Raw genomic sequence first — 12546 nt, 5'->3', positions numbered from 1 at the left:
TCTCCACATTCTTGCCAACATTTATGTCCATCTTTTTTGAGGATGGCCATCCTAGTGGGTGTGAAGTGGTAATTCAATGTGATTTTGATTTGCATTTCCTTAATAACTAAATGATGATGAGCATGTTTTTATGTGCTTCTTGGCTATTTGTATATCTTCTGCAGACAAATATCTAGTCATATCCTTTTTTAACTGAGTTATTTGTCTTTGTACTGTTAAGTTATGAGTTCTTTCTAAATTCCATTTACAAATCCCTTATCAGATACATTATTTGCTAATTTTTTTCTCATTCTATGCATTGCCTTTTCACTTTTTTATTGGTGTTCTTTGAAGCACAGAAGTTTAAAATTTTGATGAAGTTCAATTTATCTGGCGTTTTCTTCTGTCTCCTTTGCTTTGGTGTCATATCTGAGAAATTGTTGCCTAATCCAAGGTCACAAATATTTGTGCCTATATTTTTTTCTAAGAGTTTTAAAGGTTTAACTCCTACATTTAGTTCTCATTCCATTTTGAGTTACTTTTTGTATATGGTGTGAGGTGGTAGTTTAACTTTATTCCTTTGCATGTAGATATCCAGTTGTCCCAGCCCCATTTGTTAAAAAAACTGTCCTTTCCCCTTTGAATTTCTTGGCACCCTTGTCAAATATCTGTTGACCATAAGTGTAAGGGTTTATTTCTGGACTCTCTGTATTCTGTTCCATTGATTTATATTTTTATTTTTGGAATTAGGAAGTATAAGTCCTCCAACTTCTTCTTTTTCAAGATTGTTTTGGCTATTTTGGGTCCCTGTGTTTCCGTAGGCATTATAGTATCAGCAAATGTTTTATACTTTTTGATGTTATTAGAAACAGTTGTTTCTGAATTTCACTGTTGGATTGTTTATTGCTAGTATATAGAAATTCAGTTGATTGGTGAATTGATCTTGTATCCTGCAACTTTATTGAACTATTTCTAATCTAGTATTTCTTTTGTGAATTCCTTACCATTTTCTCTATATAAGATGAAATTGTCTGTGAATAGAGATAGTTTACATATTCTTATTGGATGCCTTTATTCCATTTTGGATGTGTTTTATTTTAATTGCCTTTTAAAGAAATTTTACAAATGCAACAGAAGTCTTTTAAATCTACTCATGTAGTTACCATTTCTGGTGTTTTCATTCTTGTGCATGTATCCAGATTTCCTAAAAGACTTCCTTTAACATTAGTTCAGGTATGCTAGGAAAGAATTTTTTCAGCTCATGTATGCCTGAAAAGTCTTTATTTCTCTTTCCTTTTCAAAAGATATTTTTACTGGTTATAAAATTGTGAGTTGATAGTTTTATTCATTCAGTGCTTTAAAGATGTTGCTGCACTGTTGCCTAGCTTGTATTGTTTTTAAGAAGTTGGCTGTCATTTTTATTCCTCTTTATTTTTCTGTGTGTATGTGTTTAAATATGGCTGCCTTTAAGATTTTCTTCTTATCACTGGTTTTGAGCAATTTGGTTATAGTATACCCTGGAGTAATTTTTTTTTTTTTTGAGATGGAGTGTTGCTGTGTCACCCAGGCTAGAGTGCAGTGGCATGATCTTGGTTTACTGCAACCTCTGCTTCCCAGGTTCAAGCGATTCTCCTACCTTAGCCTCCTGAGTAGCTGGGATTACGGGCGCGCACCACTACACCCGGCTAATTTTTGTATTTTTAGTAGAGATGGGGTTTCACCGTGTTGGTCAGCCTGGTCTCGAACTCCTGACCTCGTTATCTGCCCACCTTGGCCTCCCAAAGTGCTGGGATTACAGGTGTGAGCCACCATGCCCATCCTACCTTGGAGTAATTTTTAAAGTATCTCTTTTGTTTGAGGTTTGTTGAGCTTTTTGGGACTGTGGGTTTATAGTTTTCATCAAATTGGGAAATGTTTCAGCCATTGTTTCTCCAGATATTTTTGTTTCCCTCTCTTTCTAGTGACCTTAATTACAGAAATAATAGGCCTCTTGAAGTTACCCTCTCAGCTCTCTGATCCTCTGTTCATATTTTTTTCATTAAAAAATTTTTTTGTTTATCCTTGGATAGTTTGTATTGCTGTTGCTATGTCTTCAAATTCATTAACCTTCTGCAATGTCTAATCTGCGACTAATCTCATCCAGTGTGTTTTTCATATGAAATAATGTAGTTTTATCTTTAGAAGTTCAGTTTCGGTCTCTTATTTTTATTTACATCTTCCATGTCGCTACTTGACATGCCTTCTTCTAGGTTCTTGAACATATGGAACATAGTTATAATAACTGTTTGAATATTTTTGACTGAATTCTATCATCCAAGTCATTTGTGGATAGGTTTCAATTGAGCAATTTTTCTTCTAATTATAGGCTGTATTTTTCTGCTTCTTTGCCTGCTTGGTTGTCTTTTATTGGATGTCATAAGACAGTATGCATTTTGCCTTTTTGGGTTCTGAGACAGTGATAAGTTATTTGGAAGCAATTTGATTCTTTCCAAGCTTGGTTTTGAGCTTTTAAAGGTGGTGCCAGAGCAGCTTTTAGTATAGGGGTAATTTTGCCCATTGTAGGCCATACCCTTTTGAATACTCTTCCTGATGCCCCTTAAATTACAAGGTTTTCTTCTCTGGCTGGTGGGAACAGACTGTTCTCCTATGCTGTATTAGCTACAGAAATTGTTTCCACTGTTCATTTTGGGCTCTTTCCCTGGGATGAGTAGTTTTCTCACATACATATGCTCATCAGTGCTCAGTAGTTGACGCGAAGGGATTCTGCAGATCCCTGGAGCTCTCCTATGCAGCTCTATCCTTGCCATTACTTTGCCCTGCAAACACTAGAAACCTTGGCTTTCCTGGACTCCCAGCTGTATTTTTTCAACTCAGGGAGATTGCTGGGCTCTGTCTGGGTTTACCTACCTTAGCCCTGAAAACTCTCCACAGCAGTTAGCTGGGACAGTTGTAGGGCTCGCCCTGTTTGTTTCTGCAATTCCAGTGATCATTCTGTGTTGCCTGCTATCCAGTGAAAACTATTGTTTCCTGTTTTTTGTCAGGTTTTTGTTTTGTTTTGTTTTCTGAAGCTAGGGTAAATCTGGTCCCTGTTACTCCATCTGGGCTAGAAGAGGATGTCCTACATTGTGGGGGGGCATATGTGTCTGTGTATGCTTTTTCTTAAGACTGGAAATGGTGATGTGCTTTTTCTTTTCCTTTTTTTATTGAAGAGCATGTCTTGTGATTTTTTTTTTTTTTTTTTTTTTTTTTTGACAGAGTCTCGCTCTGTAGCCCAGGTACAGTGGTGCGGTCTCGGCTCACTGCAACCTCTGCTTCCTGGGTTCTGGTTCAAGCAATTCTCATGCCTCAGCCTCCCAACTAGCTGGGATTACAGGAATGCACCACCATGTCCAGCTGAATTTTGTGTAAATAGAGACGGGGTTTCACTCTGTTGACCAGGCTGGTCTTGAACTCCTGACCTCGTGATCCACCCACCTTGGCCTCCGAAAGTGCTGGGATTATAGGCGTGAGCCACTGTGCCCAGCCATCTTGTGATTTTTTTCTGTGTGTAGTCTTTGTTTGTATTGATGTTGAGTATCCTTAATTCATTAAGGATTTCACAGTGGTAATTAGGTCAGTTCAAGTCTTCTGGGAAGCAGACTGCAAGATGGATTTAGAAATGGAAGAGATTTAATGAAGGAAAAGCCTATAAAGCATAAAGAGTAGAATGAGCAGGAATAGAAAGGGGGAGTCTTCAGATTTCACTACAGTCTGGCACCTGTGACACGAGAGGAAAAGAAGGAAGATTGACTAGGAAGAACCTCAGACTTCAGATTGCCATGCAATCTGAGATAAGCGTCCTTTTTGCTAGTGAGGAACTCCAGAGCAAATACTGCCTTTTGAGGATGTCATTTGGATCAGAAATAGCTCAGTTTTAGTGTCTCTACTGTTCCCAGTCATTGGCATTGGCATGAACACTGCAATGGATCCCAAAAGTTTGGCAACTGGAGGCTGTTAGCTGATTATACTCTGCAGCAAGTTCCCTCTCTCTTTTGTGGCCATATTGCTTTATTTTTCACAGTTAAGCCTACTATTCATCAGGAAGTAATATGCACATGTAGTGTTAAGTAAGGGTCACAGTTCATTGCAATTCAGAGAGAAAAGAATCTTCTTCCCAATAGATGGTGTTGGGCCCATAGACTGCCAATATTGGGTCAATAGACTGTCAGTATTGGCCCAACACCATCTGTTGGGAAGAGGATTCTTTTCTCCTCTGAATTGCAATGATGCCATTGTTGTAAGTCAAGTGACTGTAGATATGTGGCCTTTCCTCATCATGTTTTCTTCTTTGGTAATTCCTATCCTGAACTTTATGTTTATAATTCTTTTGTTTTTCTATATCAGGGGTTGGCCGACTTTTTCTATAAATTGGACAGGTAGTAAATACTTTAACTTTTGCAGGCCGTAACATCTGTCTCAACAACTCAACTCTGCCACAGTAGCATTAAAAGAGCCATAAGCAATATGCAAATGAATGAGCATGGCTGTGTTTTAATAAACCTTTGTTTACAAAAACAGGCAGTGGGCCAGATTCGGCTTGCAGCCATGGTTTACCAAGCCCTATCCTACAGTGTAAATATATATTTTTTGAAATAGTATTTAATTTCATACATATTTGGAACTTTATATAAATGAGCTCATATCCATTTGTATTGTGTGATTTGCTTTTTATTTCGTATTATGTTTATGAGATTTCTTGTTTTTTTTTTCCCTCTATGGCTCTTCCAATGTTACGTGAGATTTCTTTATGTTGTATGTAGTTATATTTCATTTCTTTTCACTGTCTCAGGGTTTAGTCAGTTATTTTAACTTAGAAAATTTAAAGAAAAATGATTGAATAGTGCTAGAGAACCAAAAAGGCAAAAAGGGAACATTAAAGTATCATGAAAGTAGTAACTATAAGAAACAACCACAATCTCTAGAACTGGATGAGAGGGCAGAATAAGTCGGAATTATTGAAACTTAGAAGCTTAGAGGAGGGGCCCCTTAAAGCTGCAACTTGGACCTCTGGTGATGGGATGCCAACCCGGCTGGTACTGCCATTTCTGAGGAGGCCTGATAAAGGCTGGTTCTGTAAGGGCTGGAAAAAATTGCAAACTGGAATCAGCAGTATTTGCCAGGGTAAGGAACTCAGGGGTGACACTGTCAGTAACAGGAAGGAAATAGCCTTCCTTCTTTCTTCCTCGTCTTCATCTAGTTCTTTGTGTTGGCAGAGTTCAACAGAGTGCCAGGTGGCGAAGGAGAAATGGCGTTTCCAGAGTCTTAGACTTAGCATCTCAAAGAAGAGGGTGGAAGGGTAGTTTTGAGGGGGAAAGTTAGTATCACAGCTACCAGTTCCTCTAGAATTTCATTGTATCAATATGCCAGCCACAGTTTTACTATTCTGTAGTTAATAGACATTTGTGTTTTCAGATTTTTGCTGCTGTTAACACAATGCCACTAATTTTTTTTTTTTTTTTTTTTTTTTGCCTAGTTACAAAGATTTCTCTTTTGTTCTTTTACTCAGCACATCACTAATGAAATGTCTTTTCATGGGTTATCAGCAACTTCTTCCATTGCCAAATCCATTGCCTTCTTCCCCCAGTCTATTTGTCTTTTTTAATCATTAGCACTGTTGAACCCACACTGTTGTTGAAACTTTTTCTTTCTTGTTTTCTCCTACAATGTTATATGCTTCTGATTCTCTACTTGTCCTTTCAAATGCCACTTTAAATTAAATTAAAATCCAATTACTTAAATAGAAATTAAAATCAAATGCCAATTTTCTTGGACTTGTAGATGATTTTTAAAATACTAATATTTTTTCTTAATTTTAAATACATAATTATTATAGAAAAATTTAAAACATAGAAAAGTATAAAGAGTAATAAAAAATCTCAACTTTATCCATAATACCATACAACTGACTTTTAAATCTTTATGATTTTCTCTAGCTTGAAAGCTAGACCTACCTTTCCAGCTTCCTGCCTAGACATTTCCACATGAATGGCTTGCTGGCATCTTACATTGAGCATTTCTAAAACCAAACTTATTTTATTATCATCTTCTTTTCTCCATTTTTTTGTCCTACTCTCTTTCCCACCTTCGGCTATTACTATTTCCAGAATTCACTTTAGGGGTTTTCAGTTATTCTTGGCTACCTGAGGTAATTGGACTAACTTAACTTTGGTGGTTGTGCAAATGCCAAGGATTATAGCTCCTTCCTTTTACATGTTACCTACGTGACTCCCTAAGTTTATGTCTTTAAGGACCTCTCCTAATGATGCTGAGGTGCTGGGGAAAACTTTTTGTAGCACAATAGATTAGAATAATATGGTGTTTAAAGAGCATAGACTCTGGAACCTGTGTTTAAGTCTTGATTCTGCTATTTAATTGCTATAATCCTGGATATGTACCCTTAAAGTAGAATAGGAATAGTAACTATTAATACTTAATAGCGTTCTTGTGCAAATGAAATGGAATAGTAAGGACAAAGTGCTTACAATATTCCTGGCATGAAGTGAGCACTAGATGTAATTGTTAGCTATTGCTATTATTACTCTTTGGTTTAGTACTCTTTGGGATGAACATTATGATATTTTGAATGCTTAGTAACTGGTGCCTCTGCTGCTAATCTTAGTATACTCTTACGCAGCGTGGGGACTATGGTGTAATAACAGTTCTCAGTATCTTCTGTTGAGTATTTGTTTCTATGACATTCACAAAGGGAAAGTTGTTTCCCTAGTAAACCCCAGTATTTAAGCGGGGGATATCTGCTTTTACTTTCTGTTTGCTTCTCTGTGTAAATCTCATGAAGCGTCCTAGCGGACAGTCAGTTCCTTTGCCTGTTTTTAGTTCACAGTAGGTTTAAATTGAAACAGGTAGATAGTGTTGCACCAGAGAAAAGATATCTAAGAAATTTCACCTTGCACCTAGGTTTCTTGAGAAGACTTTAAAAATTGGTTTTAGAAAAAGTGTAACTAATTTTTTTGTTTTTAAGAATTCCTGCAGGGGAGAAATAAAGAGTGCATCATTGAAGGATTTATGTCTTGAAGACAAAAGACGCATTGCAAACTTAATTAAAGAACTGGCCAGGTGAGATAAAACCTTATATGAAATGATTTATTATACAAAAGACAACTCTTATTGAACACAGAAAATTGCAAATATATTTTGATGACTTAATATCTTTGATCTTATGGTAGCAAAGAGTTTTGGAAAAAAGACATTCTGTGATGCCAGAATCCTCCCAAAAAGGTTTAAAAAGAAGCATCAAAAGCAAACTACTTTCCAATTTACATTTTCTTATTTACTTAACTTTCCCAATTGTTTGATGCAAATATTTATAGCGGTCATCTACTAAGGGAAGTTTTAGAAACTACTGTTGAAGTAGGTTGATGTTGTTGGAATCAGAGGCGTAGCAGTTACCTTTGATTTTTTCTTCAGCATCTGAAGAAAAAATATTTCACTCACAAGAATATCTATTGATGCCTTGCTAACTCCTAATGCTTTTCAATTAATGGATTTTGAATTTTGATACTTAGCTGTTTGGGAGTACTATTCCAGTTTATTAATGATGTATATGAGGCACATCTACTTTGTATGTGTAATTTCTTTGTCAAATATACATGCCCCGTTTTGGGGGTCTTAAAAAGTACTTAATAAATGAAATTATCTATGGAGAAATGGATGAATATAAATTGTAAAAGTTAAATTTATGGGGAGACCATACCTAAAAGTTGATAAAAGTTGATAAAATAGTACTACATTTTATCATTGAATTGCAAATAAAGATAACAATGTTAGGTATGTTTTGAACATATCTTGTGTTGAAGCCTTAACGTAAAGTTTGTAGAGGTTTTTAAAAAGACTGAAGTTAAAAAATTACCTTACTCTAAGTCACAGACTCATGGTTATCAAAGATGACTATAAAAAAGTGATGTTTTGGGAGCCAGAATATAGGGTGTGAGAATTCAAAGTACACGCCTTAGTCTGAATTTGATACGCTACCTGAGATAGGTAGTAATCTCTTTCATTAGAATTCTTTGGCTGTGCTATTTTCTAAAGTAGAGTTTTCATTAATTTCAGTGTTCTTTTATTGGGAAAACATTTCATTGTTATCCTCAGTATTTGAAGATGATGTTCATGTGAGGCTATTACTACATAATAAGTCCTTTGATGAGGAGTTATTAAATATGTTTTGATGGTATTGAAAAGCTATTGCTATTTATTTGACTCTGTTTGTTAATGGTCCTAAGTTGCCATTATTGTCCTGCTGACCCATTTCATTTGAGCTGCCAAGCTTGGAGAATACCTGAAATATTAGAGCATGTCATTTTGGTATTTAATAACCCTCTACTTCCTACAAAATATGCTAGATTTTCTTTTTTTGTAATTTCTTTATAGAAGGTCAGTGTGTTAGTACAAGGTCAGTATTAGTAAAAATCTGCTTATATACTGCTGAAGAACCCCGTTATTACTATATTTACTATTAATATACAAGTATATGGGAATAATGTGTTCTTGATTTCTTAAAATTTGCTGAGTTTCCTCTATTGGATATTTCAGTCTACTTTGTCTACTTTTGTCTACTCATACTTTGAAACTGTTTTCTTTGCTTTCTTATTTGCAAGACTGTTTGACGTGGGAATGCAGAGAACAGAATCTCATATAAAGCAGTGGCAACAAAACATTCCCAGTTTTTATGTTCTTTTCCCTCTGAATTTTCAATCTGGTTTGAAATAATTAAGTATACTTACGTCTCTTTTATCTTAAAAAAACACATGAAAAAATGCTCATCATCACTGGCCATCAGAGAAATGCAAATCAAAACCACAATGAGATACCATCTCACACCAGTTAGAATGGCGATCATTAAAAAGTCGGGAAACAACAGGTGCTGGAGAGGATGTGGAGAAATAGGAACACTTTTACACTGTTGGTGGGACTGTAAACTAGTTCAACCATTGTGGAAGTAAAGATTGGCAACCAACCAATGTCCAACAAGTTAGATGTTAGAAATGTGGACATACACCTATGCAACAATAAAATAGGGACATGGATGAAACTGGAAACCATCATTCTCAGTAAACTATCGCAAGGACAAAAAACCAAACACCGCATGTTCTCACTCATAGGTGGGAATTGAACAATGAACCTTGAGAACACATGGACACAGGAAGGGGAACATCACACTCTGGGGACTGTTGTGGGGTGGGGGGATGGGGGAGGGACAGCATTAGGAGATATACCTAATGCTAGATGACGAGTTAATGGGTGCAGCACACCAACATGGCACATGGATACATATGTAACAAACTTGCACATTGTGCACATGTACCCTAAAACTTAAAGTATAATAATAATAATAAAAACAAACAAACAAAAAAAACCAATTCAGTAATCCAGGTCTCAAGTGCCTATCTATCATGCTGCTACTTTGATATTTCACTATATAATGGTTAAACAGCGACTCAGTCTGATTTGTGTTTCTTAGAAGTCAAAATTGGACCTCTGTTCAGTATTTCATGGGCAATAATTTTCAAATAAATAGTATGATCAGGGTTTAAAAAAAAAATGCTCCTTTCACTATATATTTCCCTCTAGTTACTACCTTCTTTGCATTACAAGACATAACCTTTTTTCTAGAAAGAATAGTCTATATTATTTTCTATTCTGTTGCATTTTATTTTTCTATCAAGCATACTTGCTTGCTTATCAATCTGTTTATTTATAAATATGTCAAAGTGCAATTTGCATGCAATAACATGAACCAATTTTTAAGTGTAGATTTCAATGAGTTTTGACAAATGTAAGATATACAAGATTTCCTATTCATGATATACAGCATTTATGTTACTCCAAATAGTTTCCTCTAGACCTTTTACAGTCTGTTTCCCCTTTCTCCCCCGTCCCAGGCAACCATTAATATAGTTTCCATTATTATAGTTTAGTTTTACATATTCTGGTACACCATATAAATGGCCACACGGTATATACTCTTTTACTGTCTTTTTTCCCTCTACCTAATGGTTTGGATGGGGGGTGGTAAAATACACCCAACATAAAATTTACCATCATAACCATTTTTAAGTGTACAGTTCAATGGCATTAAGTACATTCACAGTGCTGTGCAACCATCTCTACCATCCATCTCCAGTACTTTTTTTTATCACAAACTGAAACTGTACCCATTCAATAATAACTCCTCATTCTCCTTTCCCTCTTGCCCCTAGTAATCACTTTTCTGTGGGTCTCTATAAATTTGACTAATCTATGTCACTCATATAAGTGAAATCATACAATATTTAACCTCTGTATCTGGGTTATTTTACAGCATAATGTTTTTAGTTATTTTCAAGTTGTTGTGTATGAGTACTCATTTTTTATTGTTGAATAGTATTTCATCATAGGCCCATACTTTAATTTGTTCATCTCTTCTTCTATTAATGGGCATTTGGGTTCTTCAGGTTTTTGCCTTTTATGAATGAAGCTTCCATAAACATTCATGCACAAGTTTTTGCATGAACATAATTATTTTTCTTCAGTAAATGTTCAATTATATGTTGTTTGTCTATAACTTTACAAGAAACTTCCAAACCGCTTCCCAACGTGATTGTGCCATTTCACATTTACACTAGCAACTTATGTGAGTTCCATTATTCTGTATACTCACCAACTCTTGGTATTGTCATTTCTTTAAATTTTAGCCCTTCTAGTGAGTGTAGTGGTTTCTCCTTGTAGAAATAATTAGTGTTTCCCGGTGACTAATGTGATTATTAGTGTGATAATCACATTATAGTAACATGACTAATGTATCATTCTTCCTTAGTGAAGTGTCTGTCAAATCTTTTTCCCCTTTTTTTACCCATCACGTTCTCTTCTTAATGTTGAGGTATTAGAGTTCTTTATATATTCTGTATATGAGTTGTCAAATATGCGTTTTATTCTCAGTCTGCAGCTTCCTTTATAATTAACTTAATGTTTTCTTTTGATAAAATTTTGGATCTTGACGAAGTTCAGTTTATCAACTTTTTCCTTTTGTGGTCCAGGTTTTTAGTGCTCTATACATGAAATCCTGCCCATCACAAATTGCAAAGGTTTTTTTTCTACGTTAGAAAAGACTTCCTACAGAATTACCTTAGCCTCCTTGTCAAACTGAATTGAACATATGTGCATGGTTTATTTCTAGACTCTTTGTTTCATTCACTGATGTATATGTCTGTCCTTATGCCAACACTGCACTGACTTGATTAATTTTATATTGTCTTAAAATCAGGTAAATCCTTTAGCTTTGTTCTTATTTTTGAAAATTATTTTGACTCTTTGAGGTCTTTTGCATTTCACTGCAAATTTTAGAATCAGCTTGTCAATTTCTAAAGGAAAATTGTTTCCTGGAATTTTGGATGGAGTGTATTGGACATACAGATCAATTTGAAGAAAACTAACATTATTGAGTCTTTCCATTTACAAAAAGTTATCTATTATGTATTTAAATTTTCTTTAGTTTTTCTAGGCAGTAATATGTCATTTTCAGGTTATAGGTTTTGTTATATGTATCCTAAGTTTTTTATGGCTTTTATACCATTGTAAGTGGTGTTATCAAAAATTTTATTATACATTCAATATTCAATTTTTTGATTGCTTATTTGAAAAATAGATTTTTTTTAACATATATTGGCTTGGTATCCTTCAACCTTTTAAAATTTGCTTGTTACAGTCGTTTTTTGGTAGAATCCTTTGGATTTTGCGCTTAAAGATGTCATCTACAAATAAAAACAGTTTTGCTTTTTTCCTTTCCAATCCATAGATGTTTTTTTTTTTTTTTTTTTGGCTCTTTTGCATTGGGTAGTACTACCAGTGCAATGTTGAATGAAAGTGGTGAGTGGACATCTTTGCCTTTTCTTATTCTTGATCTTTTTTTTTTTTCTCGTAGTTTTTTTTTTTTTATTATACTTTAGGTTTTAGGGTACATGTGCACAATGTGCAGATTTGTTACATATGTATCCACGTGCCATGTTGATCTCCTGCACCCATTAACTCGTCATTTAGGATTAGGTATAACTCCTAATGCTGTCCCTCCCCCCTCCCCCAACCCCACAACAGTCCCCGGAGTGTGATGTTCCCCTTCCTGTTCTCATTGTTCAATTCCCACCTATGAGTGAGAACATGCGGTGTTTGGTTTTTTGTCCTTGTGATAGTTTACTAAGAATGATGTTTTCCAGTTTCATCCATGTCCCTACAAAGGACATGAACTCATCATTTTTTATGGCTGCATGGTATTCCATGGTGTATATGTGCCACATTTTCTTAATCCAGTCTATCGTTGTTGGACATTTGGGTTGGTTTCAACTCTTTGCTATTGTGAATAGGGCCGCAATAAACATACGTGTGCATGTGTCTTTATAGCAGCATGATTTATAGTCCTTTGGGTATATACCCAGTAATGGGATGGCTGGGTCAAACGGTATTTCTAGTTCTAGATCCCTGAGGAATCGCCACACTGACTTCCACAATGGTTGAACTAGTTTACAGTCCCACCAACAGTGT

At 35.4% G+C, this 12546-nt stretch overlaps 1 protein-coding gene across 6 annotated transcripts in view; it reads left to right on the top strand.

The window, feature by feature from the left end:
- Positions 1–12546, top strand: part of KIAA1328 (KIAA1328 ortholog) — a 369561-nt gene that overhangs the window by 8788 nt on the left and 348227 nt on the right. For all 6 annotated transcript variants that reach the window (XR_009213485.1, XR_009213486.1, XM_032152478.2 and 3 more), the window contains exon 4: positions 6998–7092. Coding sequence is in view for 4 of the 6 variants with exons in the window: in XM_032152478.2 (XP_032008369.1) it covers positions 6998–7092 (95 nt within the window). In the remaining 2 variants the exon portion in view is untranslated. The remainder of the gene's footprint in view (positions 1–6997; positions 7093–12546) is intronic.

Source organism: Hylobates moloch, unplaced genomic scaffold, assembly GCF_009828535.3.
Source record: "Hylobates moloch isolate HMO894 unplaced genomic scaffold, HMol_V3 SCAFFOLD_5, whole genome shotgun sequence".
NCBI lineage: Eukaryota > Metazoa > Chordata > Mammalia > Primates > Hylobatidae > Hylobates > Hylobates moloch.
The sequence above is the reverse complement of the archived record's forward strand: the minus strand, read 5'-3'. Positions and strand labels throughout refer to the sequence as shown.